The sequence below is a fragment of the Mustela putorius genome, unplaced genomic scaffold (genome assembly GCF_011764305.1).
Source record: "Mustela putorius furo isolate JIRA1106 unplaced genomic scaffold, ASM1176430v1.1 tig00000095_pilon_pilon_pilon, whole genome shotgun sequence".
Classification (NCBI taxonomy): domain Eukaryota; kingdom Metazoa; phylum Chordata; class Mammalia; order Carnivora; family Mustelidae; genus Mustela; species Mustela putorius.
Genome location: NW_025421280.1, coordinates 20,266,068 through 20,292,986, shown reverse-complemented (window position 1 = coordinate 20,292,986; position 26,919 = coordinate 20,266,068). Strand labels below are relative to the sequence as shown.

Here is a 26,919-nt window from a genome sequence, read left to right as displayed (position 1 = left end):
ACAGAACCCAGGAAGCAAGTGACCTGGGTTCCAGGTACAACTCAGCTGTGTGATCTGGGACACATTCCTTATCTCTCTGGACACCAGCTTTCTCATCTGAATAATGGAGAATTGGACCAGGCCCTTCAAATTCCAGCAGGAAAGGAGTCAAATCTGGAGGCCCGTGCCCTGGTGGCTACCACCTAGTTCTGTACAATGCTGATCGTGTGCCCAGGGTGGGTTCTAGGGTCCCAAAGACAAAATCCCGGCTCTCGGGGACCTACAGGCAGGGACAGCAGGCTCTAAACAAGCACGTGCAGAGAGCAGAAATTCACTGAGTGGGGAAAGTGCCCCGAAGAAAAAGAAAGCAAGATAAAGAATTAGTGATGGGAAGGCGGGGGCATTTTAGGAAAGATGGTCCCCAATGGCCTCCTCTCTCAAGCAGCACCCTGAATTAGGTGAGGGACCAAGAAGTCCTGGACAGATCTGAGAGAAGCGTGTTCTGACAGAGGAAACAGCACACATGGGAAGATCCTGAAGGGGAAACCAGTTTGAGCTACTGGAGGACCAGCAAGATGACTGCTATAGCTTGGAAGTACAGTCAGCAAGGACTGTGAGGTCAGAGGGGTGGAGAGAAGGCCACCTGAGCACCGAGGAGCTGAGACTCTAATCTGATGATGGGAAGCTCTTAGAGGGATGACAGCAGGGTCATGACATGATCGGATTTGTTTTTAAAGGGAACCACTTTAGCTACTCCATGGCGAGTGGACTGGAAGGTGTGTCAGTCAAGATCCAGTCAGCGGGGAGGTGGGTGGGGGATGGGGTAGCTGGATGATGGGCATGGAGGAGGGCACGTGATGTAATGAGCACTGGGTGTTACATGCAAATGATGAATCATTGAACTCTACCTCTAACGTTAATAACACACCATATGTTAATTAACTGAATTTAAATAAAATATATATTTTTTAAAATCTGGTCAGCAAAGCTGAAATCACCCTCGGGATTCCAGACAAGGGGAATCTGATAGAGGAGAGAAACTGAGCTATCAAAGGGGATGGTGGGATGAGCCAAAGATTAGCAAAGATTAGCTGCTACCACCCTTGGGCTGGAAGGATAATTGGAAGGCAGTGGTATTCCACTGTGCAGAGGCCCGGGTCTCCCTGCAGACCCCTCGCCACAGAGGGGGCTGCCTGAAGGAAAGAGAGGCTGTCCTCCGCAGAGGTAGACCCAGAGCCCCAGGCTGAGCATGAGAGGGAGAATACCTTGGCTTCCTCCCTCCTCCCACATTCCAGTCATCCGCTGGTAACTTCTATTGGCTGAATATGTCCAAAAACCAATGGCAAAGGAACCTGGGAAGTACAGTTCCCTGGAGGGCGGAGCACTGGGGAAGACTGGGGAGGGGTCTGGGGACAAACAGGCAAATGACCAGAATAGGGTGCAGACGCAGAGGCCAGGAGACCAGTAGGGAGGATGCTGAAGTGGGTCAGTGTGAGGTGGTGGTGGCTGGGACCATGGGAGTTGTGGTAGAGCAACGTGACCGGATTCACAGATACTGATGGATTGGGTGTGGGGCCTGGGAGAAGGGAGGCATCCGTGAAAACTTCTGAGATGGAGGTTGCTGAGCTGGGGGAGATTGCCAGGAGCATGTTGGGGAGGGCTCAAGAGTCATGGTTCTGTTTTGAACATGGGACATTTACGGGGCCCGATAGTCAAAGTACTAAGGGAGACGATGGAGAGCCTGGGGAGAGAAAGGAGCTTCAGACACAAGCCAAGCCATCAGGGTATAGGTGGGGTGTTGATAAGAGACTGGGTGACTTCATATGCCCCACTGGAGTCACATGGCTTTCCCTGAGCCAACCACGTTGGCTGTGGAGGATGTCATACACGGACTGCCCAGGACTAGGTTTTGTGCCTTATCAGGAGAACGGAGGGTACGGATCTTGCCCACCCAAATCATAAGCTCTGAGCGTTGGGGATGGGTGGTTTCCTAAAGAAAACTTAGGGTGCTCCTAGTAGAAGGGGACTGGGATAAACAGTTAGCAAACAGCAAAAAGGATTAAAAAAAAAAAAAAACAGGATAAACTGTTAGCAAACAGCAAAAAGAATACCAAACAAAACACAGCAGTCAAGGGGCACCTGACTGGTTGGGTAGGTAGAGTATGTGATTCTTGTCCTCGGGATTATGGGCTCAAACCCCATGTTGGTTATAGAGCCCACTTTAGATAGATATGTAGAAAGATAGATAAAAAGTACTCAGCAAGACATTAAAAAACCCCAGCAGTTTGAGATGGTTAACTACACATAGCGTGGTGGGCATTTTGTAATGTATAGAATTGTCGAATCACTATGTTGTACACCCAAAGTTATCTGTAATATTGTATGTCAACTATACATCAATTGAAACAAAAACTGTGGGCTGCCTGGGAGGTTCAGTCAGTTAAACGTCTGTTTATCCCAGGACCCTGGCCATGATCCCGGGGTCCTGGGATGGAACCCCATGACAGGCTCCCTGCTTAGTGGGGAATCTGCTTCTCCCTCTGCCTCTGCCCCTCACTGCCCCCTGCTTGTGTTCCAGGTCTCTCGCAAATAAATCAATAAAATCTTTAACAAAATAGAAAACAGCTGTTTCCCCAAAGCCTACTTTCATTAACTCGACATGGTATCATGAAGGACCTATTCTGTGCCAAGCTAATCCGGGTTGAGCGCCTACTATGCGCCAAGGCCTATGATTTTTTTTCCCCCTCACCTTACCTAGTTTCCTCTCTGAGACAACTAGCCCTCCTGGAGCCCTCCCTGCTTCAGCACTTGTCTCGCTGGTACCTCAGTTTCCCCTCAGGACAAAGGCTGAATGATCTGATTACTCCCGCTGATGGAGATGAGAGGGGAGAGCATGTGGGGGGCTACTTCCCACCACAGGGAAAGATAAGAGCAGGGTGGGGCAGACTCCAAAGCCCACATTCTGATGTCCTCAGACTAGACTCCAGCCTGTGCCTGCTCTGGGCCCCCCTCCAGAGGCACCCGAAGCACTTCCACAGCACAGCCTCCCACCAGCAGCTGGCAGCTGCTAGGACCCAGGGGGCTGGTGCCAGGCCCTGCTCCTCCCTTGCCAGCTCTGTGTCTCTAAAGGGCAACAGCAGAGTGTCAGCCAGTACCATCTCCAGCAGAGGCTGAGTTGCCGGGACAGAGGAGAGAGCTGAAGTCCCAGTCTTGCACCTCTCCATGGGGCCGGCCAAGCCCCTGTGAGAGGATGGCAGCCTGGGCAACGGAGCCAGCGCGGCGGCTGCCTCTGAGGCGAAGGGCCAGAGGAGCAAGGGACAGGTGATGGGAAGGGGGGAGGGCAGATGCTCCGTTTCCCTCTCTGCAGCCCAGCACGGGGTGAAGCCTGAGCGCTCGAATGGCCAACACCACAGGGCTGAACACCTCAGAAGTCGCAGGCTCAGTGGGGTTGATCCTGGCGGCCGTCGTGGAGGCAGCAGCCCTACTGGGCAACGGCGCGCTGCTGGTCGTGGTGCTGCGCACACCGGGACTGCGCGACGCGCTCTACCTGGTGCACCTGTGCGTCGTGGACCTGCTGGCGGCCGCCTCCATCATGCCGCTGGGCCTGCTGGCCGCGCCGCCCCCCGGGCTGGGCCGCGTGCGCCTGGGCCCCGCATCGTGCCGCGCGGCGCGCTTCCTCTCGGCGGCGCTGCTGCCCGCCTGCACGCTCGGGGTGGCGGCGCTCGGCCTGGCGCGCTACCGCCTCATAGTGCACCCGCTGCGGCCCGGCGCGCGGCCTCCGCCGGGCCTGGTGCTCACCGCTGTGTGGGCCGCCGCGGGGCTGCTAGGCGCGCTCTCCTTGCTCGGGCCGCCGCCCGCGCCGCCCCCGGCCCCCGCGCGCTGCTCGGTCCTAGCGGGCGGCCTCGCGCCCTTCCGGCCGCTCTGGGCGCTGCTGGCCTTCGCGCTGCCCGCCCTCCTGCTGCTCGGCGCCTACAGTGGCATCTTCCTCGTGGCGCGTCGCGCGGCCCTGCGGCCCCCGCGGCCCGCGCGCTTCTCCCGGCCGCGCTCCGACTCTCTGGATAGCCGCCTCTCCATCCTGCCGCCGCTCCGGCCTCGCCTGCCTGGGGGCAAAGCCGCCCTGGCCCCGGCGCTGGCCGTGGGCCAGTTTGCAGCCTGCTGGCTGCCTTACGGCTGTGCGTGCCTGGCGCCCGCCGCGCAGGCTGCAGTGGCCGAGGCGCCCGTCACCTGGGTGGCCTACTCGGCCTTCGCGGCTCACCCCTTCCTGTATGGCCTGCTGCAGCGCCCCGTGCGCAGGGCACTAGGTCGCCTCGCCCGTCAGGCGCTGCCCAGGTCCCCGAGGGCCTGCGCTCCAAGAACCTGGCACCTGCGGGCGCTTCTGCAGCCCCTCCGGGGACGGTCAGAGAGCCCTGCCCTGGGCCCTTCCGAAGCACCAGAACGAGCCCCAGATTTGCCAAGAGGGGAGAGCCTGAGCATGCCGGGGGCCACCTGAGAGGAGATGGGCCTCCCATGCTGAGCTGAGACTGGAGAAAGGATGGTAGTATCAGGAGCCCATCCAACCTCCTCCACAGTTCCCGGCAGGTGTCCTGCCTGGATTCCTGGCTCTGGAACCGGGGAAAGGGGGCCTGCAGCCTACCAAGAGGCTTCTGGGAGATAGAAATCCTGGGTTCTGGATCCCTACTCTGCAGAGTCTTGTATACCGACCTACCCTTAGCCAGACCCGTGTTCCCATCTGTATCCTGGACTGTCTCTAAGGGCTTCTTCAGCTTAGGTGGTTTGGACACTCACGGAGAGTCCCCAGCCCAAGGAAGGAGAGGAGGTGGGCTGAACCATGAAGAGGACCCTAAGGGCTTACAGCCAAAGGGATGGACGAAGCAGGGCAAGATCTAGGTAACAGCCACAGCAGGAGGAACCAGTGGAGAGACACTCAGAAGGACTTCCCGACATCTGCACCAGGAAGAGGTGGGACAAAGATACTGGAACACCTCTGCCAGCCTCTGAAATTGCCCAGAAGGCAACTGGATCAGTGCAGTGCCAGAGGCAGGAGGCTGGACAACAGGACACGGAAGGGCCCTGAAGCCCCAGAACTGGCATGTGGAAGGGGCCAAGACCCAATGGTGTATTCACAGATGGGATCCTCTGGGGACTCGGCCACACCCATTCTCTGGAGGTTTTGCCAACACCCACAATGTTTCACAGCTTCCTGGTCTCTGAGAATATTTATTCAAAAACAGGGATTGAAAAAACTGTACAGAGTGTCTGCTGCTGAGAATTCGGCCCCTGCCTCCATGCCACTCCCCCAGCTGCCGGCAGGGTCCCCTCTTTGGGTTGCCCTCTGCCAAGCCCAGCCAGTCCATTCCAGTCAAAAGAGTATCAGTGGAAGCAGCAGGAATCTGCAGGGAGGTGGGGAGAGAAGCATGGCCCCCAGCCACCCCCACCCCCGGCCCTCCACCCTGCTCCCCACAGGAGGGCCAATAGGCTGGGAAGCCCTAAGGGATGGGGAGTGCATGAGTGACCCTCTGAAGTGGGGGCACTAAGGATGCTCCCTGCATCCAAGCATAGAGCTACAGGGGGTGGAGCCCCGTACCCTGGGGCGGCTGCGGCTCCCGGACCCTGGGCCAGAAGCTGCTCCCACTCCAAGAGGAGGAACTCCCACAGACCCGGGCTGGGTGGGTGGGTGGGGGGTGCATCCATGCGTCTGGGCATTAGTGGCATTTGGGACCCCAGGGTGGAGTCTCCTTGGGCAGGGAGGGTGCAGAGGCAGCCCCCTACCGGTGGTCCTGCCTGCCCCTGCGCCTGTGCCTCAGCCGGCCTCAGTAGGGGGAGAATTTCTGCCGCTCAGCTTTCTTGCTCCCATTGGCTGCTGCCATCTTGGCAGTGTAGGCCGCCAAGCCCGGCGGCGGCCCTGGGGAGGCAGGTGGCAGAGCCAAGAAGGGCACAGGCTTGAGGCCGATGAAGTTGGAGAGGGAGATGGCATAGGGTGTGCCCAGCAGGCCTGGGGGAGCTGTGGGCAGGGCCGTCAGGGGCGGCGAGAAGGGGGCAGGCAGGTCTGTGGGGGCTGAGCCGGGCGTCCCCCCAGAGGTAGACTTGGCCGTTTCTAGACTGGAAAGAGGGATATGGGGGGAGATGAAGGGAACAGTGGAGGTAAGAGAGGGGCAGTAAGGGTGAATATGGGGGAAATTAGATGAGAGGCAAAGAGGAATCAAGAATAATGAATGGTGAGGGGATACTGGGGCGGGGGATGGGAATGGCAGAAGAGTAGTGATAAGCAGGTATGGTACTCAGTGAGGGGAGATGGGGGGGGGGTTGAAACCCGGGGGAAAGAGACAGGGACAAGGGAAAAGATGACACAAGGGACAGGTGTGGAGGAGAAGATGGGGCCACATGGAGTGGGTAAGGTGAGGTTCGGGGAGACAGAGGACGTACCCAGACAGAGACAGAGAAGGGAGATCAGCTCTCCCCACCCCAATCGTGCCTTTTACAGGCACTTGAGCCCTGTGACCTGGACCACTCCTACCCCACACTCACCAGGCAGTGATGAGGTACTGGGCCAGGGCGATGGAGACAGGGGAACCAGTGATGGTCACGTGCCGCTCGCCAGCACCTTCCGCTTGGTTCCCGATCTTGATATGTGCCCCTGACATCTGTCGGATCTCACTGATCTTGCTGCCCTGGCGCCCGATCACGCAGCCAATCAGCTGCGGGGAGAGTGGAATTTAACCCTGGGCCAGGCCTAGACCCCAGGAACCACCCCCACAAACCACCCCATCCTCTGCTCACATCATTGGGAACCAAGAACTCCTGTGAGCTGGTCTGTGTGCCGGGATCCAGTCCTGGGAGGGAGGAGAAGAGGGATTGGACATGGCACTGGGCCTTTCCTGCCTCCCCACATACACTCCCAGTGGGGTTGCCCCTGCCTCCTTCTGCAGGGCCGCTCACCTGGCACCATGCTGGGGGAGGCAAAGGGGACTGCATGGCCTGAAAGCTGCTGGAGCTTGGTGACCTGTGCCAAAGAAGAGGGTCAGGACTCAGAGGAAGCCTGGTTTCGGAAGGGGTCCCTGGGGCTATGGTTACTCACCTCAGCAGGGGTCACAGCCCCATACTGACCCTGGACGGAAAAGCCCTGTGAGGACAAAGTGGGGGAAAGAGGGTGACTGTGACAAGTCAGAGCAATTTGGCCAATCACTCCCCCCCCCCGTGCCAGCCCCCAAGTCCTTCTTCCGGCCCTCCCCCCACCTCAACCCCCTTCTCCAGGAATGCTTCCTACCCATCCTACTGTCCCACCTCACCTGGTTGGCAGAGAGAAGGACGGTACCTAAGGACAGGCTCGGATGATATGGGATAGTAGCTCCTTTGGGTGGGGACTGGAAGGCACAAAAGGGGGAGGCCCTATCAGGTCCCTCCCTGGCCCCTCTAACCTCCCCAAGGGCCCTGTGTTCCCAAGACCCTCACTATGACCCCCAGGTAAATGCATCCCAACATTCTGGGGCTCTCAGTCCATCCCCGAAGCCCAGCCTGGCCTCCAGCTGGTGCCACAGGTAGAGGGTTAGGGAGCCTGACAAGGCCGGGTGGCAGGCCCATCCCCGTCCCCTCTCCCTGCATCAAGGAAGCACCTCCAGGATAACAGCGCAGATCTGCCGCACACACAGGATGATGGCATCAGGCACCCCGGACACGGTGACAGCACGCTCTGTAGAGTTGGGGAGCAGGTCTCCTGCCACCTGTACCTGGGCCCCCGTGGTCTGCAAGCAGAGAACAGGGACCACTTCTGGCTACCTTCAGAATCCAGGCCAGGGCTGCCCAGGCTTTGAGCTCCCCAGGGGACAGGAAGCCGTAAGTCCGGGGAAGGGTAGGACTCCCTGAGGGTGGTATCCCCCTTCTCCTCACTTCTCGGATCTCCTTGATCTTGGTGCCAGCCTTGCCAATCAGTGAGCCACACTGGCTTGCAGGAATGACGAGGCGCAGGGTCACCGGAGGCCTGGAGACATTCCCACCATTTGCAGGAGCGGCACAAAGGTCCTGGGCAGGAAGACTGTGGTTTGGCTCTCCATGCCCCTGCTGCTCCCCCTCCCGTGGGAGAACCTGCCTGCTGGGGTGTGAAGGGGAGAAGCCCTCCCCAGGTCCTACCCTAATGAAGGAACCTGGCCCACCCTGGGTTTGGCCTTCCCTGCCACCTGCAGCCCCTGTGTGGAACCCCGGCCCAGGGAACCACTCCCAGCCTCCCAGCCCACCAGCCACAGACCTCATCCAGCTTGAAGGCGATCATGGAGACCGCATGGAAGACAGCCGCTGTAGACCCTGTGATGGTGGTGATGCGCTCGGGGCAGGAGCCCTCAGAGATGGTGATCCGGGCGCTGCTCTGCGGGGACACACAACGCCAGGCGGTGGGGCTCCTTCTCCACTTCCTTGCCAGGAACCTGTCTGCCTGCCGCCCTACCAGGCCCCAGCCCACCACTGGAAACAGCTACCTTCCAAGGGCACTCATTACTCATCCCAAATGGTGGGGAGCAGGGAAAAAGGTGGGGCAGGGATCTCCCCTCCCCTCCAAACCAGATGCCCTGGGCAGCTCTCCCAAACTCCAGCCTCACCTGCTCCCGGATTCGCTTTACAGTCTCTCCTTTCTGTGCGAGAAAAAATACGGAATGGCTCTTAGCCGGAGCGGTCACCACCTCCGGAAGGCCTGGGGCCTCAGGTGGAGGTCCGCACAGAATAGAACTGGGTACCTACCTTCCCGATTATGCTGCCGACCTCCTGCAAAAAAGACAAGAACACAGTCAGGGGGAATGGTGCCCCAGGCCCAGCCCGGGCCACCAGGATGGGGAATCTAGCCGAGACAGGACACAGGAGCTCACATTCCTGGCCCGCCCTGCCTGGCTGTGCCCCGCCCCCACTCACCTTCCCGTGCATCAGCATCCGCAGGGTGAGGGTGATGCTGAGCTCTGGCTCCTCCTCCAGCCCCGCATCGGAGCCGCTCATCCTGTCAAGCGGGGCTGGGGCCACAGCGGCCTAGGAGTGCGTCCACGGTGCCTGGCGGCTCTGACGGGGGCGGGGGCGGGGGTAGGGGGTGGGCAGTGGAAGAGGGATTAGAGGGGAGCTCCCATCTCTTTTGGGTCCCCTGCCTTTACATGGGGACCTCAGTGTCAGACTGACCAAATTCCCACAGGAGACAGCATAGACCCCTGGTTTCAAGTGTCACCCTGATTGATGCCCTTGTGTGCCACTCACTTGCTGTGTGACCCTGGACAGCTCATTTCATCTGCCCAAGGCTCCGCTTCCCCCCTACCCCATCCACAAGAAGAGACTACCAGGTCCTACCCCGAGAGTCATGAGAATTAGAACAAGCTGAACACATATGTGGGAGGCAGCCAGTCGCCATGGGTTTCCTTCCCTCCTTCCCTTTCCCCATGTACATTGGAAGAAAGAATTAACCAGGAGACCTATGGGAGTCTGGGGTGGGGACTCCTCTCCGACCTCTTAGAAGAGGAGGCCCCTGGAACTGGGCCTTGAAAGCATGATTAAGTTTGAAACGTTAATTCAAATAAGAAGCACTTGCATCCAGGGACCACAGCCTTCCCCCCACCAGCACCCCTCCCCATGAGAACATGGGGTTACAGCTGGCCAGGAGGCTGGAGCAGCCATGGGGAGCCATGGGGAGGCCTTGAAAAGAGGGTAGAAGTGAAAAGAACAAGGTTCTAGAAGGGTCCTCTTGCCCCAGCCTTCCCCTTGCCTGGCAAAGGCTTGTGGGGAGTGGGGCACAAGGGCAGGGAGCCCCAGGTCTGTGAGGCCGGTCAGTAAAGCAGAAGATCCCTGCAGACAGCTGTGAGCAGGGTTTATTCAGCACGTAGGGGCGAGGGGGCGTGGTGTCAGGAGACCAGCAGTCTGCACAGGGCTGCTCTCCTGCTGGCTGCAGAGGTAAGAAGTGGCCACATTCCCAGTCTGGAACACTTTCCACTGTACCAGAAAAAAGGCCGCTGGCTCCTGGTCTCAATTTCCTCACCCATGAAATGGAGAGAATGCTTCCCCTAGGGACTGGGTGATGGGTAAGAAAGGGATTTGGGGGCTGGGAAATGTCAAGGCCGTTAACTGACAGAGGAAGGAGGAGACAGAGATTAGCTTCTGGGATTAACCCAGCCGCCAGCCCTCCCTACCCGACCCCTTTTCATGCCCCAACTTAATCCTGAACCTTAATCCTGCTTGGAAATCCCTCTCCTCCAGTGGCTGTCTCCCACCAAGGCTCAGCTTTGATGGGAACTAACAAGGGTACCAGAACCCAAGGAAGAAAATGGAGTGGGACCAACTGGTGCCAAAACTAAGCCAAGGCCAAGCCCTAATCCCGCAAATTCCTTCTGCCCAGGAGGGCGTGGGAGCCAAGGATGCGTGTGCCTGCCTAGAGCACTCTGGAGACCTCTGGGCACCTTCTTCTTCAGCCCCCTGCCCTCTCCTGAAATGAAGGTCAAGGGTGTGGAGCACTGTCCAGTCCCCTCTTTGGGACCCCCTTGCTAGCCAGAGCTTGGGCATGGAGTAGGAAGGGGGTGTTCCCAGCTTGGCTTTCTCAGGAAGCCAAGGAAACCACTGTATGACATGAAGCCTGTTCCTTCATCTGTACCATTGGGTGACAACGCTGTTCCCTCAAGCCCTAGGTAACTTGTATCCCCAGCACCTGCTCCTCCCTCTGCTTGAGTACTGTCCAGAGGCTCTTGAGAGGTCAGAGGTCAACAGTGGATACAGGGACTGGGCTCTGTGAGCATCCTGGCCAACCTCGTGCTGGCTGCCCTTGCAAACATTCCCTCAGCTGCACGCACTTCCTCCAGCAAAGCACTTGTGATGACGTCCTTAGTTTCTGTCTCCCTGGACAGCCAAGCCCGGGAGCCCCTTAGAGCAGCAGCCAAAGCCGCCACCTTCTCCTTGTGTCCCCAGAGCTCAGGCCAACAGCCAGACGGGAGAAGGTGTTCCAAACATAATGGTTAGCTGAACAGATGAATTCACCAAACAGAAGGGAACCTGATGCCAACAGAGGGTCTCTAACCTGCCCAAGGTCACAGAGAAGTGGGCAATGGTGGGACCAGCATGGTCCTACCTGCTAGCGAGGGGCTCTGGCTACCACAGGCCTCATCTCTCTCCCCTTTCTGGCTGTTCCATCTGGGTCTGTCAATCCTCTTCCTGGAGGGAGGTTCTTCAAAGGTGGGGAACAGGCTTTAGTAGTTCCTAAGACCCCTGCCTGGCTAGTACGTGGGGGTCATGCTTGGAAAGGACTGACAACTTGCCCAAAGCCATGGTCTTAATCTCCAGAATGTTCTGAGGCTCACAAGCTCCTCTGGAGTAGTAACCAGTGGAAGATCTGACACTGTCCCCATACCATTTCCCCATCGCCTTTGGGGTCATAAGCCTCAAGGAGAAAAGGGCAAAGGGGCTAGAATGTGGCCAGAACTCGAGTTCCTGCCCTGAATAAGATACCTGGGTCTGCAGCAGAGCCCACTGCCCCGAATTTCATGGTGACCTTGGCCAGGCCTTCCTCTGACCTGGACCTCAGTTTACCCTCCTGTGCTATTTATGTAAATGTATGGGACTGGAGGGGAGAGGGTGTGTGTACTGGTGCTGGTCCCTCTGTGTCCTTCCTGTTCTGAAGGACCCTCAAGATCTCTCCTGTTTTTAGGAGAGAACAGGAGTTCCTGACACAGGTCTCCCAAATTATTCTCCTAGGGACCCTAAGAACAAGCAGCCCTATTTGGCATGCTGGCTCCCCTCCTCCCCTCACCAGAGTTCTCAGGGAATCATTTGCTGGTGGGCCCTGGGTCCCCGCTGGGCCACCTACACGGCAGCCACACGTCATGCCACACTGACCTCCAGCTCACCTCTGGGGGTGCCCAGCCCCCTCTGGTCAGCAGGGCTCCCTGGCAGAACACACCAAGCTCAGACTAGGCCTCTGCCTCTGATCTCGGGTGTTCCCTCCTGCTCCCTAGGCCCCCTCCCCAGACCCAGTGCCCACTCCTTCTGTCCCTGGCTTCCTGCCACTCAGGCTGGAGGGGGCGGGGAGGGGGGTGACAGCTGTGTAAGCGATGGCGGCTGCCCCTTCCTGCCCCTCCCCCCCAGCTGTCTCTTTCTCATGACAGCTGCCCAATCAAAGGGCCGGGGGCTTAGCCAGCTCCCCCCCACATGCAGGGATCAAGTGTCCACCCTGGCTTTGTTCTGGAGCAAGAACAATCCGGGGGAGGGGAGGGCTCCTGGGGCTAGGCAACTCAAGTGGACTGGCCCGCCTCTTGGGGGATTCCCTTGGCTCTGCTCGCCAGCGTCTGGACCAACCAGGCCTTATAGACCCACCTGGGGTAGGGAGAAGGTGGTGGGGGGTGGTCTCCAAGTTCATCTCCCACCTCATATCCCCTGACATCCCCCTTAGCACCATCAGGCTCCAACCTAGCAGCCTCCTACTCCTAGTCCAAAAGCAGCCATGCAGGCCACACCCAGTGATGCTGGGGAATGGCTCAGGACATCAGACGAAGCAGGGTGTGGCAGGAGGTGGACACTGGGCATGGGGAGATCAGTACTGAAGAATCCTGAACTCCCCTGCCTGCTCCCTTCTCTGGGTGTGCGCCCCCTTCCTGATTACCCAGCCCTTCACATGAAGTGCCCTAGTATCCTCCGACCCATGCACCCAGCCTCTCAGCCTTATAGCCTCCCAGCATTCATGCCACCTTTTGGGAGAGTCGGCGGGAAGGAGAGGCCTTCAGGGAGCAGTGTGGGGTCCATGAGTTCCACCCTCTGGTTTCCCAGCCCAAGGCTGTCCTACAGACTAAGTGCGAAGCAGCAAAGGGAAGCGCTGACAAGTTGGCTGGTGCCAGAAATGCCACAGTCTCCTTAGAGCATCATTCAGCAACCCCTCAAGAGTCCTTACAGCCAAAGGAAACTGAGTCAGGCCCAGGCCAAACTGTACTCCAAGAGAAAGGACACAACTTCTTGGTTGTGTCCCCACCCATTGACTGGTACCCATCCCCTCACTGCCTCACCCAACTTGAAAAAGTTCTCTAGCTTTGATTTTCCATGCTGGAGACAGATCATTCTGCCACTACAGCCATCTTTGGCTCCCCAGTACCTAAGGAATAAAGCTTGATCACCAAAGACAGGCACTCAAGGTCCCTCATGATCTGGCTGCTGTCAGTTTCTCTGGTCTCATTTCTACCCCTTCCCCTCTACACACCAGGCTGCAAAACACGTCTAGTACCTCCAGGCCTCTGGACCTTTGCCCCGGCTCATTCCAGCTTGAAATGCCCATCCTCCTCTGTCAAAATCCCTCTCAAATGCCACCTCCTCTGTGAAGTCTTCCCAACCTTCCAAGTCAGATATAATCACTCAGGCCTCTGTGCCCCAGCTCAGTTCAAAGGAGCCCAAACAGGCATTTTCAAGCCTATCTTTCTATTATCCAGGAGGGTAGGAGTTCCTCCAAGAGGGCGGGAGCCAGAACCATGTTCACTCTGTGTGTAGAGAAGGGCCTGGAGGCATTAGGGACCTGACATGGGGCTGAGGGTCCCAGGAAAGCAGAGAGGATGGTGAGAGAAGATCCAGGGCATGGGGGACCAACCACATGGGAGATCCAGGATCTGCTGGGACAGAATTCCCAGTTCCCATTCCTCAGTACCCCCAGCCCCTGCTCCTGCTGTTTCTTTGGGTCTAGGGGCTCCGCAGTCATGTCACTGGGGTAGGGGATTTGTGCAGTGCTTTGAGACTCTTAGGGGCCCAGAATGGGTTTCCCCATGTGGAAGCGAGGCTGGAGGAAGAGCTGGGGAGTGGCACGGGTTTCACCAAGTCAGAACCCGAGGCCCAGAGAGGGAGGTGCTTGTTTATAAGGCTGCATGAAAGGCAACTGGCAGAGCTGGGAGAACAGGGGTCCACCTGTGCGGCTCAGAGCTCTTTTCTCAAGAGGTCAATGCCATGGGGCAATGGTGATGGAAGCTGGAGGGGAGGGGGGCAAGGATGGGAGCAGGGAGGGTGGACAGAGCCTGTCTGGGGACACAGGGCGGGGCAAAGCCAGCCTCCCTGTGGCCTGGGCCTGCCAGGGTGTGTGGGCCGCCTGCTCCCAGCCCCCCACCCTGAGCATGCAAGAAGAACAATCCCCTTGTGTTTGGGCAGCCTGAGCCTGCATGCTGATGAAGGCTGGGGGGTGGGGGCTGGGATGGGGGTGCTTTGGAGGTTGATGGGGCTCCAGGGCCCAGAGGGAGTAGGGGACCTTCAGATGGGAAAAGTAGGGTCCCAGGTGCTGGCCCTGAAGGAATGAGGGTAACCCCAGGAAAGAGTGAAGGCTAGAGCTAAGATTTAAGCTCCTGGAGAGTCCCTGGGGTCTGAGGGCTCTTTGTAGGAGAAGGAGGGCCCTTAGGGACACATGCCCTGTTGGTCCAGCATGAAGGTAAACATTGTGGGTTTGGAGGGGACCAAGAGCCCACATTCTGGGAGGAGGGAATGCAGCTGGCCCTGGGTGCATCCCCTTGAAGACCACTCCCCAGGGTGTTGGAGCCGGGCGGAGCACTGGGTGCCACAGGTCTCAAGATGGCGGGCCTGGGATAGGGGAGTGAGGAGGTGGGCACCTCCCTCTCCTGGCCAGGCAGGCATGAGGGCCAGGCTGAAGTGAGTATCCAGAGACACCCCCTGCCCCCCAGGACTTCAGCTAGAAGCTAGGTCAGAGCTGAGGGGCTGAAGAGTCACAAAGCCTAAGGGACCACTCTTAGTCCCCAACTGTCATCTCCACACACCCCTAGTCTGGAGGTTTGTCTGCCTGCTCCCCCCACCACGCCCCAACCAAGGACTGCAGAGAATGGGAAGGGGTGTGTGCTGAGCCAGGAACTGCAGGGGAATGGCTGATGGGGATAGAGATGGAGCAGAACCAGAACCCAAGGCAGGAGGTCGAGAGAAAAGCAGGTCCAAAGAACAGAAAGAGCAGGTGGGATGTGGGCCTCAAATCTGGGGTCTCGGGTCCAGGAGGGCCCTCCCTGGTGCTGGGGGCTCCTCGGGCAGAGCAGCGCCCCCCACCTGTGCAGGCCTGGGCCCGTGTGGGACAGGGAAGCGTGTTCCTCTCAGTCTCCCAGTATCCCAAAGCGGGACCCCGGCCTGTAGACTCCGGCGCGGGCTCCCCGCCCCCCCCGGCCGAACCCCCAAACTTTGAGGCCCGCGGTGCCCCGCCCGGCCCGCGCCCTACCTCGCTGGGGCTGTCCTGCGGCGGCGGCGGCGGCGGCAGCGGCGGCGCGGCGGCTGGGCCGCTCAGTCCCACATTGTCCCCGGGAGAGGCGGCCGCTCACAACTGCGAGTGACATCAGCTGCGAACAATGAGGGGTTTGACAGGCGCGGAGCCCGGCCGGCCCGGAGCCCGGCTCCGCGCCCCCCCCCCACCACCCCCCCCGGCCCGCCCGGCCCGGCCCCTCCCCGCCCCCTCCCCGGATCCGATTACAGCGCGGCGGGCCCGCCCCAGCCGCCCCAGTGCCGCAGCCGCCCGCCCCGCCCCGCGCGCCGCGGTGCGCCCGGAGCGGCGGCCGCTTCCGGGAGGGCTGGGGCGACCCTCCCCCGGCAGCTCGTCCCGGCGCCGGGAGCTGGGGGCGGGAAGGGGGGGTCCCGCCGCCAGCGCCCGCCCAGCCGCGGTCCCCCGGCGCCGCGCGGGGCCGCGAGCCCCTGCGCTCTTCGCCTGACAGAGCCGCCCTCCGGGAGCCTCCGCCGACCCCCCGCGCCCCCATCTCGGCCTCGGGCCCGCCGCCAGGCCCCGCGCTGCCCGGCTCCGGTTCGGATCCCTCGGAACCCCGACTTCTGCCCTCTGCCCGGCGGGGTTCCCAGCTCTGCTCGCTTCTGCGCCATCCATCCCCTCGCGGGGCTCTCCCCCAACAAGACCCGCGCCCCTCAGCCACCCACGGCTTCCGCGAAGCCCGGCCCTTGTCCGCCCGGGACAGGTTACCGGACCGGCTGGAGGAGGGGCCTGAGAGCGGTGTGATCCCTTGCACCCCGCCCCGCCATTCTCCCAAAGCTACCCCCAGATTGCCTTTTGGGGGCTAGGGTCGCAAGGGCCGCGGCGCAGTTGTGTACTCGGCTAGAGAATGGGGGGAGTTGTACGGTCCCCAAGCCCTCTCCCTCCCCCACCGTACCCTTTGGGGAACAGATCTACCTCCCCCTCTCCTCCGTAATCGGCTCAGCCTGGTCCCACTGACCTCCACCTCCCCCCACAGCTGAGTCTCTTGGCACCTGGGTGTGTGTGTGTATGTGTGTGTGTGTGGGTGGGGAGGGGAATCCAATCTCCCTTCCCCTCCATCTGGCCGGGTGGACAAAGGGCAGGGGGACCATCTGGTCCCGCCAGGGTGGGGGAGGGGCCTACTGTGTTGGTCCCCAGGGGCGGGGGAGGGGCGGCGCTCCGGAGACAGCAAGAGCCTGCGGGGTCTAATTGCATCACTTTATTTCACCGACCTCCACTCCGCTCTCCGTCTCCCCAACCCCCAAACCTCAGAGCAGGAAACAAGCTTGGTTGAGCAGATCCAAGCCTAATAACCTGGGGAGGTGTGGAGCACCCAGAAAGAGGAGGGAAAGCAGGGAGATCAGAAGTTACAAGGTCTGGGGCCAGCTGCAACCTGTGGGTGAATGGAGTTCGGGGTTGGCTACTCCTAAGCCTGGCAGACCGTCTCCTACAAGGAGGGTCCCCACCTTCCTGGACAGTGGGGGGCTGCATGGTTGGGAGGGTGTGTGTGTGCCCATGTGAATGCTTGTGTGAGAGCACAAGAGTGCATGTGTGTGAACGCATGCAATGCATGCAATGCAAAGCTGTAGGTGCAGTGTGTGTGTCAGTCCAGAGTTGCCTGTACCTATGGGGTTGCTCCCGAGTGAAGGGAACATGGATGGCTCTCTATGAGTAAGCATGCAAGTGGGCATGGATGTATCTGTGGTCTAAGAGGCAGGAGTAGGAGGTGTGAATGCCCTGCAGGGCAGCCCAGGGAAGAGGCTGGAGGCAGGATGGGAAGGCTGCACAGGGGAGAGGAAGGAGAGTGAGGAAACAGGAAAACCTATAGGAGAAACCCATCTAATGGATTACCCTCCACCAGATTACGTCTCTTGATTCCTGAGGCTTTTCCTCTTGATTTCACCTCCTTAGTCTGTCACTGCAAGAGAAAGAGGAAGAGGAGAAGACAGATCCTAGAGACAAGAACCCAAATAGACAGACACACCTGTTGCATGTATGTGATGAGCAGGAACCCATGGAGGGAGGAAAGAGACAGAGAGAGCCCAAGGCAGGCCAGCAGCCACCCCCATCTGCAGGGCTGGGTCTCATGCTAGCCCCTGCAGGAAATCCAGCAGCCCCGTGTGCCACTCCTCAGGTTTGTCAAGGTAGCAGGGGTGTCCTGCCCCCTCCATGACCAACACCCGGTGGTTGGGCAGCTGCTTCAGGTGCTCAAAGCTGGTCAGGCCCATGGGGTCCTGGTCTCCATATACTATAAGAGTTGAGGTCTAGAGAAATGAAAGGGAAACAGTAAACAGGGATCTACCATACCAGCCCCAACATCCTAGAGGGGGTCAGCTCTAGTTCCACCACCACTTCAGTCTCTCCCTGGGGCCACCCCAAATGAAGGGGAGGGAAAAGCTGGCCCCGTGGGTGGTAGGAGAGGCCCCAGTTCCTGGGAGACAGAGGCATGGATTTTTGTCTGCTCTGGCACACAGTTTAGCACAGGCCAAGGCACAGGAATCTGCTGCTAAGTAAACCAAAAGGGCAGAGTTTGGTAGTTTAGCTCCCCCAAGAAGACACCCCTCCGTTAACCTGCCCCCAGTGGAGGAAAGGCCCCAGGATGGACCCTTTCTTGCTCAGGGCAGGGGCATCTCAGCCTCCCAAATGGGGATACCTTCACACTGGCATAGTCCGCAGCATTGATTTTGTCAGTGCAGATGGGGGCCACTGGCACATAGCCCCGGAGCTGGGAGCCAGGGGCTGTGAGGAAGGGCAGGGAGTACATGCCGCTCAACGATGGGCTGATCACAACTGGAGAGCCCAGGTCCAAGGCGTCCACCACAGCTGCCAGGAAGCTGCTGGGGACCAGCTCCCCGATAGGGGCAGGGGCTGCTGCTTCCTTGGAGCGCCCCAGGCCTGCAGGGATTCAGGTGTGGGAAAGACAAGAGCATTGAATGGGGAAAATGGAAGAGACAGTCCCTTCCTCCAGGAAGCCCTCCTAGGTCAATCTCTCAGTGCCAGGTTCCAGCAGCACACAGTGTGCCCAAGTTTATTCCTACAGCAACCTAAATCTATCCTATCTGTGGCAAGCACGAGGCATTTTCCTCTATGTCTGTGCCTATCTCTCCCAGCCATAGAGTGTCCTGGAAAGGATTGGTCTCTTAAGTCCAACACAGCTGGGGCCAAGTCTCAATTTTCCACTTAACTATCTAGGCAACCTTAGGAAAGTCTCCTCACCCCTCTCTCAGCTGCTCAGTTTCCCCATCTGTTAAAAGAGACAAAAAAGTATCTGCCATTTCAGGTGGCGGTGAAAATTAAGTGAATTAACTGCTTAAGAGGCACCTGTCTCAGGGCTGGCAGGGTGGACAGGGGTGGAGGAGCTGGCTCTGCACATGTACCTTCCCTCCAACGAGTCAGGCCCCACCTACCCCCAAAAGATTAGCTCAAGACCTTCCTGGAAGATCATCAGCCCAACCCATGGTCCGAACCAATCCCATCTGGGCCTGGAGGCCCACACTTGGGCCCTGAAACCCTGCCAGCCATGGCCTGTGAGGGGAGCAGGTCAGCTCTGCTGCCCCTTCATACTCGGCTCCACGGGCTGGGGCCTACCAGTCCAGGTTATGACGGCCGTTCTGGGGCTGCTCCTGCCCTACCACTGAACCCAGTTCTGGGCTTTGTCCCTGGGATGGTGACTGGGGGCTTGGCCACCCACCAGGCCCCACCCCGCCCCCACATGTGTCAGGAGACTCAGTCTCACTCTTTAGGGCTTCCAACAGAGGCTACGGTTATGGCTCTGTCAAAAGATTTTAATTCCACTTGGCTGAGTACCGATTCTTAGGTGTTGGGTACCGATGACATATGCACATATCTCAGTCCCTTCTCACTAGAGCCAGCCCCCCAAATCTGTAGCTCTCATTACAGAGGAGGAAGCAGGCTCAGAGCCTCTCAGACACCACCCCGGGCAACCTGGCTAGAACCAGCTGGACGGTGTCCAGACCACACCCGGATCGAGACCCGAGAAACTGGAAGGGCCTTGCCGAGGGCACTGCACCCTGTCAAGGTCCTCCCAGTGCCCCAGGGCCCAGGCCTCGTTGAGGCCCCCCACAACCCCGGTCGAGAAGTTTGCCCCAGAGGTACCTGGTAGGTCCATGGCCACAGCCCGGTAGCCAGCCTGAGCCAGCCTGTGCAGCGTGCCCAGGTTCTGCCAGGTCTCGGAGGAGAAACGGATGCCGTGCAATAGCAGAATTGAGAAGCGGGCAGCCTGCCCACCGCCTGGCCGAGCCTCCCGGAAGAAGAGGCTCTGGCCCTGCACCTGGGTGGTGCCCTCATGAAGCTCCACTCCGGCCATCACCGCGGCTGTACTGGTGGCGCACCTGCGGTCCAAGGCCAAACTGAGGAGGAGCCACAGAACCCCCCTACCCAATGGGACAGAGAGGGCAGGGGTCCCTCTGGGAGCAGCAAGGGGGCCTCCAGGAGGCTACCAGAACTCTCCACATGCTTTCAGATGAGGAAGACCGAGGTGTTATTTATGCCTCCGCCACTCAACTGTGTGGCATTGGGCCTCAGTTTCCTCTTCTGAAATAAGTGGCAATAAAACCTACCTCAAGAATGAATGAGTTAAAAAAAAAAAAAAAGAGAGAGACAAGTGAGGGTGCTTGCCCTTGAACTCAATACATGGAGCTCCCGTTATGATTATTGTCCTCATTGTTATTCTCCCTTTCTACGAATGGGGCACAATACAATACAATACAATAGTGCTCAGCTCCCAGTGGTGGATGGGATTAAACGAGCTCCTGCATGTGAAACGCTGCACAAGGTTCCTAGCACAGAGGGAGTTCAGTTAAGTGCTCAAGCGACAGTAAGCAGCTATTTTGCTTATGGACCTCTTTCTCTTCAAGGCACTGTTACAGTTTGTAGGTTGGCACCGCAGGCCGGAGGGGGTCGGGGTTGGAGTTTAAAACCTATTTTTCAGAGGCGGAAGCAGGAACGCAGAGCTGGGAAAGGCTTTGGAGTTCCGGCCCGCGAGGAATGCGGAGTACCCCGCGCGCCACCCGCTGGGGCCCAACGCGCTGACGCACGGTCACCGGCGCCGCGGCGGCTCGCTCGACCCCCTCGGCCGACTTCGGTTCTGGCTCGCTGGGCCCGGTAAGGGGCACGCGGGAAGGTTGGGGGCAGACCCGAGGAGGGGACCTGGGGAGCCGAGATGGGAAGGGGAGGAACTTGGGCTGGGTGGGAGTAGGATTTCACTGGACAGAAGAAGAGAGGTTGGGGGGCGGGGGGCGCAGGGCCGGTACCTGGGGAGCTGCGTAGGATCGCGCAGTTAAGAGGCAGGCGAGTGCGGGCGGCGACTGCGGCCCGGGCCTGGGAAGCGGGGAAGTGGTCCGGCCTAGGGCGGAGACCAGGCCGTGCTACGGGACGCCCTCTTGTGGCCACAAGCCGTCACAGGGCCCGTCGCTGCCGCTAGATCGTTCCTGTCCCAGCAGCCTCGGTTTCCCCAAACCCCTCGGCCCCGGGTGCTCCAAGCACCTGGCGGGGTGCGGCCCCAGCAGCCTGCCCCAGATGCACACGATGAGGCTTGCGGAGAAGGGTTCGTGCGTCCCCACCCTGCCCAGGCCCAGAGTTGTGCGCGGGCAAGCGGTGAAGCCGGACCTCCGTGAGTGTGAGATTCTATCAAAGTCCAGCCAGGTGACCTCAGCCGTTTTCACAGCGTCTCCGAACCTGTTTCTGGGCTTGCAGAATGGGTGTGATGTTGCCTTTTTGTCAGGGTGTCTGTAACAGAGGGAGTCCTACGGGCCCTGCGCTGCCTCCCTGTACCGGCCTGGCTGCCACGCCTGGCTTGGCCACATACCGCCAGCAGGCTAGGTGCCATAAAGAGCAGTGAAAGAGGCCCAGAGGCCACCCCGGGCTGTGATCGAGTGCATGTGCCTGTGTATGTGCAGGGGTGCGGGAAGCGGTTGGACTGAGACCAGGAGCCGCCAAGTAGCTATAACATCTGACATTGAACAGCGAGGCCTCCTCTCCAGACACTGTGCTACGGCTTGACCCATCTTTTGCGGCCCTTAAGACAGTCCTTATCCTTACCCCCTCTGTACAGAGACGGGCTGACCCAAGATAGAGACCGCCTGGTGGGAAGAAGCCGGTGGCTCTCCCCTGGCCTTCGGACTGAGAACAATCCGGTAAAATCGGGACAGTGGGCCGGGCCTACGTGTTTTGGGGCACCGCCTAGAATGCCCCCCTCCGTGGGTTTAGGAGGCGCGGGGGCCTGAGACTGCGGACTGCGCAAGCGCGCCTCCCCGGCCGCGCTCTCTGCCGCCTGGTCCCCGCAGCCGCCCGCAGAGCGGCGGAGGCAGCGCCATGGTCGCGGCGCTGTTTGGCTGCTGGTTCCACGTGGGCGGGGCCCGCGCTGGGGTGTCCGGCCCGGTGATCCCGGTCGGCCCGGTAAGTGTCTCCGGGGAGTGAAAGCTGCGGGGTGCCTGGGGGCGGGCCGTCCTGGCTCCGCCCCTTGCCCCCAGGGCCCTAGGGCAGAGTCTTGTGGGAGTGGCCGCTGCGGGGGGCAGCGAGTGTCCCTGTGTTAGTGTGTTTTGCGTGTGTTGCCCAGGCTTTGGTCTGCGTGCGTTCTCGGGGGTCTGGATACACGTGTGTTGATGTGGTGTGTGTCTGTTTCTACGTTCCTACGTTGAGGAGGATGTCGGTCTGTCTGTACGCCCGTGTCTGTGTATGTCTGCTGTGCGCATTTCTGTGTACGTGATTTTGAGGGTGTGTAGCTACGTGTGCGTGTGTATTTTTGAGGCTATATGTATCTGTTTGCCTGTACGTGCGTGTTTCTTGTATGCAGGAGCAGTTTGGGGATTGTGTATATATGACTGTGTGCTGGTGATTTGAGGGTCTGCATGATTTTGAAAGCGTGTGTGTCTGTGTGTGTGTGTGTCCGTCTGCTTTCCTGATGGCTGGCTGTGTGGCTGGTTTTGAGGGTACGTAATTCAGGGGATCGCTTGCTCGCAGGCCAAGTGTGTCTGCCTGTACCTATTCCGTGCCAGGAATAGCTTGTGCAAAAGAAAAGCTGTGGGGACAAGACTGTTTGTGTGCACGCGTGTACTCCTGTGTGTCATTGTCCACACGTATGCCAAGGACCTAAGTTGGGTACAGCCAACCCGACCCCACGCTTGTCTGGTGCGTGCTGAGTTGCCTGAGTTGCCTGATTTGCAGGCTAGCTTACCCCCACCATGGTCTAGTGCACCAGCTGCCTAGGTTGCCAAGGCAACAGCCAAAGTCCCGCCTCTCCCTCGCAGCAGGCTTGCCACAAGGAGAGGTCCGCGGGGATCCTCCCACCGGTAGGAGCCTAGGCTCAGGGTGCTCTGGAGGTTGCTGTTCCTGGTCAGAAGAGAACAGCGGCCTCTTCTTTCCTTAAGCTTCTGGCTCTTCACTGGCACCAGAAGGGCTGCCACTGCCCACCCACCCAGGGACTGGGAGTCTGGGGCTGGGGTCTTGGGAAACACTGTCAAAGCTCCCAGGAGAGGAGAGTGGTGCCCAATATGTTTCCAGCTGGGCCAGCACCCACTTGGCACCCAATAAAGATGTGTTCACTGGAATCTGTGAATAAGGCAGGTGTACTCCTCCTAGGCCCGAGAAATGACAGGACAGCCCTGGGTCAAATCCACTGTATTCCTGAAATATCACAGGAAACTTGAGAGGGATGATGCAAGGTGATCCTTTTCCCCATTTTACTGACAAGCTGAAGACGCATAGCCAGGAAGTGGCAAGGCAGAGTCTCAAAGGCAGGGCTAACCCTTCTGTCTGGGTCCTGGGTCCTGATGTCTGTCCTCTGGACAGGCAAAGGACCCAGACTACAAGAGTCTGTCGGGTGGGGGAGCTTTCGTCTCTCCAGCCTCCATTTCGAGGTGTACCATGTTCCTCCCTGGGCCCATTCATTCTGCTCATGCCTCAGCCTTTCTCCATTCCAGATGTTCTCCATGAGCCCTCCTCCCACTTAATATCAGCTGAGATAAAGCACTGCATATTTCCATCAATTGGAAGACACATTCTGATTTAAGCACTATTATATGCAGTGTGATAAAAAAAGAAAGAAAGAAAGAACCATTTCCAAACATGCTGTCTGTCAGTGAAATGGGGCTTTATACATAGTCTTTCCCCTTTTATTTTCTTTAAAAGATTTTATTTATTTGTGTGATAGAACACAAGCAGGGAGAGCCGCAGGCAGTGGGAGAAGCAGGCTTCCTGCTGAACAAGGAGCCCAACACAGGGCTCCATCCTAGGACCCTGGGATCATGACCTGAGCTGAAGGCAGACACTTAACTGACTGAGCCACCCAGGCATCCCCAGTCTTTCACTTTAATGACTCTGACAACTCTGTCTACCAGCAAAGCTCCAGTTCATTCCTCACCTCCCAGGCCCGTGGTTTCTTCCTTGGCAAGCTGAGTGTAGCCTGATGGTTAGCAGCCCAGTTCTGGGTTCAAGTCCCAGCTCCTCTACCTGCTACTCTGCATTTTGGGCAAAAGAATTTACCTCTCTGAGCCTGTTTCCTCATCTGCAAGAGAACTATAATCCTATCTGCTTCCCAGTGTTCTTCTGTGGATTTGTGAGTCCTCGTATGGGAAGGGTCAAGCACAGGATCTGGCTGTCATAAGCACTGGTTTTAGCTGGCACAGTGATGATGGTGGTTATTGAGCATCTGTGTGTCTCCAGAAAGATCTCAGATGCTCCTTCTCAGGCTTCAGGGGATCTGAGCCCTTGCCCCTGCATGTGCGGAGTAGTTGGATATGAACCCTCAGACCCCTGCTCGGAGCAGGACAAAGGGCAAGGGCTGAGCTCTTCCTTTGACTGAGGGCTTCTGGGTGGGGTTTGGGGGTGGGGTCCAGGGGAACTGGTGGGGACACAGCCCCAGCCTCTTCTTCCTCTCCTCTCCTCCAGACTGTGGTACAGACTTCCATGAGCCGGTCCCAGGTAGCCCTGCTGGGCCTGGGCCTGCTGCTCATGCTGCTACTGTACGTGGGGCTGCCAGGCCCCCCTGAGCAGACCTCATGGCTCTGGGGAGGCCCCAATGTCACAATCCTGGCTGGTCTCACCCCTGGCAACTCCCCCATCTTTTACCGCGAGGTGCTGCCACTCCACCGGGCACGCAGGTGGGTGCTGACCTCAGGGTGTAGTGGAAGGACTAGGTCCAAGGGGAGTCCCTGTGTGGGATCCCAGCTCAACTCACGGTGCTCAGGGCCTGGGAGGGCAGTGGGAAAAGCCTAGAAAGAAAGAAGGGCGGCCCATTTCCAGACCCCAAGGACACACACTCCCCTGTGTGCCCACAGGGTGGAGGTGATGCTACTCCACGGAAAGGCCTTTAACTCGCACACGTGGGAGCAGCTGGGCACACTACAGTTGCTGGCGCAGAGGGGCTACCGGGCCGTGGCCCTTGACCTCCCAGGTGAGAGCCCCCACTCCGGGGTCTAGGGAAGCAACATTCGGCAGGCACAAGGGGGCAGCTTCCCAAGGGAGGACTTGGAGGGGTAGAAAAGCCTTACGATATGGCTGGGTTGGGGGGGATTTGAACCCCAGCGTCTGGACAAGCAGTGGCAGGTTGTAACACAAGATGGCAATGCTAGAAGGTCTGTGTCTTTATTTTCTACCTTTGAAGCTAGAATGTGGACTGTGGCATGTCCCAGAGCATGGGAAATAGAAATAGAAATGCGACTCACTTCCCAAGAGCTTGCACAGAGAGATCTCACTGGACTTTTTATGATAAACTAGGTAGCTTTTCAGTTTTTTAGCTGTGCACATGATTTATGCTATCATTCTTATCTTTAAAAACCAAGAGAGAGTGACGTCCTCAGAGACCCATGCCTACTCCCAGCAGTCTGGGGGTGCCCAGGGGATCCCTATATAGAAAGACAGACAATATTCAGGATTGTGTGGTGAGGGTAGAAACATGACTCGTGTCCTGTCGGCTTAGCAAATCTCTCTGTAGCTTGGTTTTCTCCCCCAATACCATATCTCATAGAGCAGGCCAGTCACTATGAACATCTGCCCATTCCTCCACTGGTAGATACATAAGTTGATTTAGAGTTTCCAGCGTCAGTGGAAATGCTTGAGGCATGAAGCTGAAGCAACTTTGGACATGTTTCTTTGAGCGTGGAGGCAATAATTTCTATAGGGTAGCTACCAAGAATCATTATGGGTCAGAGGATGCACATTTTTAAAAACGTTGACAAATATTACCTTACCCTCCAAAAATGCGACATGGATTTATACTCCCATCAGTCATGGATGAAAGTGCCCATTTCCCCACATCTTCCCCAACACTGTATATTGTCAGTCTTTTTAGTTTTGCCACTCTAATGAGTGAAAGATGCTTTTCTAGCAGACCTATCCTATTGCCTAAAATAGCTTCCAGGAAGTTTGGGGGTAGTGCTGACCTGTGCCTCTGCTCCTTCCCCCACTGTAGGGGGGAGGCAGGAAGTCCTGGGTTTCTTTCCAGCCTCCCTCAGCTGGTGCCTCCTGCTGTTCCCAGGTTTTGGGAACTCGGCACCTTCCAAGGAGGCAAGCACAGAAGCAGGGCGGGCAGAGCTCCTGGAGCGAGTGCTACGAGACCTGGAGGTGCACAATACCGTCTTGGTGAGCCCCTCTCTGAGTGGCCGCTACGCCCTGCCCTTCCTGATCCGAGGCCACCACCAGCTGCGTGGATTTGTGCCCATTGCACCCGCCTCCACCCAGAACTACACCCAGGAACAATTCTGGGCCGTGAAGGTACTGGAAGGAGGGTTTCCAAAGGTCCAGCTTCCTATCCCTGGCTCCAGTCATGGGGGGGAAGGACTCAGGTCTCAGTTGGAGGACATATGGCCTCATCTGGATAGAAAGAGGTGGGGCGTTTGGGAAAGATTTCCTAAAGAGGTGGCAAGAGGGTCAGTCACCGTCAGGCCCCAGAATCACAGCCCCTTGCCTTGCCCTGCAGACCCCGACTCTCATCCTGTATGGGGAGCTGGACCGTATCCTGGCCCGAGAGTCACTGCGGCAGCTCCGCCACCTGCCCAACCACTCTGTGGTGAAGCTGCGTGATGCAGGCCACGCCTGCTACCTCCACAAGCCGCAAGACTTCCATCTTGTCCTCCTGGCCTTCCTTGACCGCCTGCCTTGAATTCACCCACTGACCAGGCCCCAGGCCTGGCCTGAGCTGGGAGAGTCTGGACCAGTGCCCCACCAGGGAGGCAGCCCCTGGGATTGGAGGGTGGAGGCCAGAGGGCCGGGCCTAGTCGGGACCTCTCATTTCATCTCACAGGCACAATAAAAAAAAAAAACACATTTTTTTGTCATGTCTGGGGAGTGGCAGGTCCTGTTTGCTGGGGTTGCAGCAGGTGGGGTGGGAGTGAGAGGCAGGTCCGGGACTGCTTGGGGGCTGGGAGCTGGAGGGAGGCTTCAGCAGCCCAAGATGGTCTACTTCTTAGCTAGCTGCCCTCACTACTCTGTGACTCAGTTTCCTCACCTGTAAACCGGGCATGATGGTAATTCCTGGCTCAAAATTTGGTTTTAAAGTGGACTCAGTCTAGGTATATAGAGCACTTGGTCTCACGGGGCTTGTGGGGGTCTGGGGGAGCAGGTGTTACTGTTGTCGTGTGACCACTGGGGTTGGTAAGAAGTCCAGGGTCTAGCCGTTGTGCCAGTGAGTCAGGAATGCAGTACCTATGGCCAAAGGGAACAGGATGTGTAGGGATAGAAGTGGGGAATGTGGTTTAACAATTAACACAGCACTGGTGGTGAACTGCCAA

The 26,919-nt window shown here is 58.4% G+C and overlaps 4 protein-coding genes across 6 annotated transcripts; 2 read left to right on the top strand and 2 right to left on the bottom strand.

The window, feature by feature from the left end:
• Positions 1-3,134: 3,134 nt before the first annotated feature.
• GPR62 (G protein-coupled receptor 62) lies at positions 3,135-5,114 on the top strand. Its single transcript, XM_004780093.3, has one exon. It carries the CDS (start codon positions 3,377-3,379, stop codon positions 4,466-4,468), a length of 1,092 nt encoding a protein of 363 aa, XP_004780150.1. The 5' UTR covers positions 3,135-3,376; the 3' UTR covers positions 4,469-5,114.
• A 62-nt stretch (positions 5,115-5,176) lies between these two features.
• On the bottom strand, positions 5,177-15,363 carry PCBP4 (poly(rC) binding protein 4). Of its 2 annotated transcripts, none has more exons than XM_045079330.1 (13): positions 15,158-15,363; positions 8,872-9,012; positions 8,704-8,727; positions 8,565-8,597; positions 8,219-8,335; positions 7,864-7,995; positions 7,590-7,718; positions 7,266-7,340; positions 7,055-7,099; positions 6,916-6,979; positions 6,757-6,809; positions 6,505-6,674; positions 5,177-6,078 (listed from the first exon to the last, which is right to left on the bottom strand). In XM_045079330.1, the coding sequence occupies exons 2-13, from the start codon at positions 8,950-8,952 to the stop codon at positions 5,790-5,792; spliced, it is 1,212 nt and encodes a 403-aa protein (XP_044935265.1). In that variant the 5' UTR covers positions 8,953-9,012; positions 15,158-15,363; the 3' UTR covers positions 5,177-5,789. The 2 variants fall into 2 exon arrangements, with proteins under 2 accessions (XP_044935265.1, XP_044935268.1); XM_045079333.1 differs by having other exon boundaries at positions 5,177-5,881.
• A 1,013-nt stretch (positions 15,364-16,376) lies between these two features.
• ABHD14B (abhydrolase domain containing 14B) lies at positions 16,377-20,588 on the bottom strand. The gene is made up of 4 exons (XM_004780071.3): positions 20,446-20,588; positions 19,289-19,524; positions 17,826-18,067; positions 16,377-17,436 (listed from the first exon to the last, which is right to left on the bottom strand). The coding sequence occupies exons 2-4, from the start codon at positions 19,497-19,499 to the stop codon at positions 17,257-17,259; spliced, it is 633 nt and encodes a 210-aa protein (XP_004780128.1). The 5' UTR covers positions 19,500-19,524; positions 20,446-20,588; the 3' UTR covers positions 16,377-17,256.
• On the top strand, positions 20,171-26,466 carry ABHD14A (abhydrolase domain containing 14A). 2 transcript variants are annotated; one of them, XM_013049758.2, is made up of 6 exons: positions 20,171-20,296; positions 21,246-21,589; positions 24,080-24,291; positions 24,469-24,584; positions 25,668-25,903; positions 26,109-26,466. In XM_013049758.2, exons 2-6 carry the CDS (start codon positions 21,506-21,508, stop codon positions 26,289-26,291), a joined length of 831 nt encoding a protein of 276 aa, XP_012905212.1. In that variant the 5' UTR covers positions 20,171-20,296; positions 21,246-21,505; the 3' UTR covers positions 26,292-26,466. The 2 variants fall into 2 exon arrangements, with proteins under 2 accessions (XP_012905212.1, XP_012905213.1); XM_013049759.2 differs by lacking the exon at positions 21,246-21,589.
• Positions 26,467-26,919: the final 453 nt, after the last annotated feature.

Bases quoted from the DNA above. Each gene is read 5' to 3' on its own strand.
- GPR62 (XM_004780093.3), top strand. From the start codon at position 3,377: ATGGCCAACACCACAGGGCTGAACACCTCAGAAGTCGCAGGCTCAGTG.
- ABHD14A (XM_013049758.2), top strand. From the start codon at position 21,506: ATGGTCGCGGCGCTGTTTGGCTGCTGGTTCCACGTGGGCGGGGCCCGC. The intron at 21,590-24,079 runs GTAAGTGTCTCC...CCTCTCCTCCAG, and splicing joins CGGTGATCCCGGTCGGCCCG to ACTGTGGTACAGACTTCCAT. The intron at 24,585-25,667 runs GTGAGAGCCCCC...TGCTGTTCCCAG, and splicing joins CGTGGCCCTTGACCTCCCAG to GTTTTGGGAACTCGGCACCT.
- PCBP4 (XM_045079330.1), bottom strand. From the start codon at position 8,952: ATGAGCGGCTCCGATGCGGGGCTGGAGGAGGAGCCAGAGCTCAGCATC. The intron at 8,728-8,871 runs GTGAGTGGGGGC...TCTTTTTTGCAG, and splicing joins GGATGCTGATGCACGGGAAG to GAGGTCGGCAGCATAATCGG. The intron at 6,980-7,054 runs GTGAGTAACCAT...TCTTTGGCACAG, and splicing joins GGGCTGTGACCCCTGCTGAG to GTCACCAAGCTCCAGCAGCT.
- ABHD14B (XM_004780071.3), bottom strand. From the start codon at position 19,499: ATGGCCGGAGTGGAGCTTCATGAGGGCACCACCCAGGTGCAGGGCCAG. The intron at 18,068-19,288 runs GTACCTCTGGGG...GAATCCCTGCAG, and splicing joins TGTGGCCATGGACCTACCAG to GCCTGGGGCGCTCCAAGGAA. The intron at 17,437-17,825 runs GTATCCCCATTT...TCATTTCTCTAG, and splicing joins CGGACTATGCCAGTGTGAAG to ACCTCAACTCTTATAGTATA.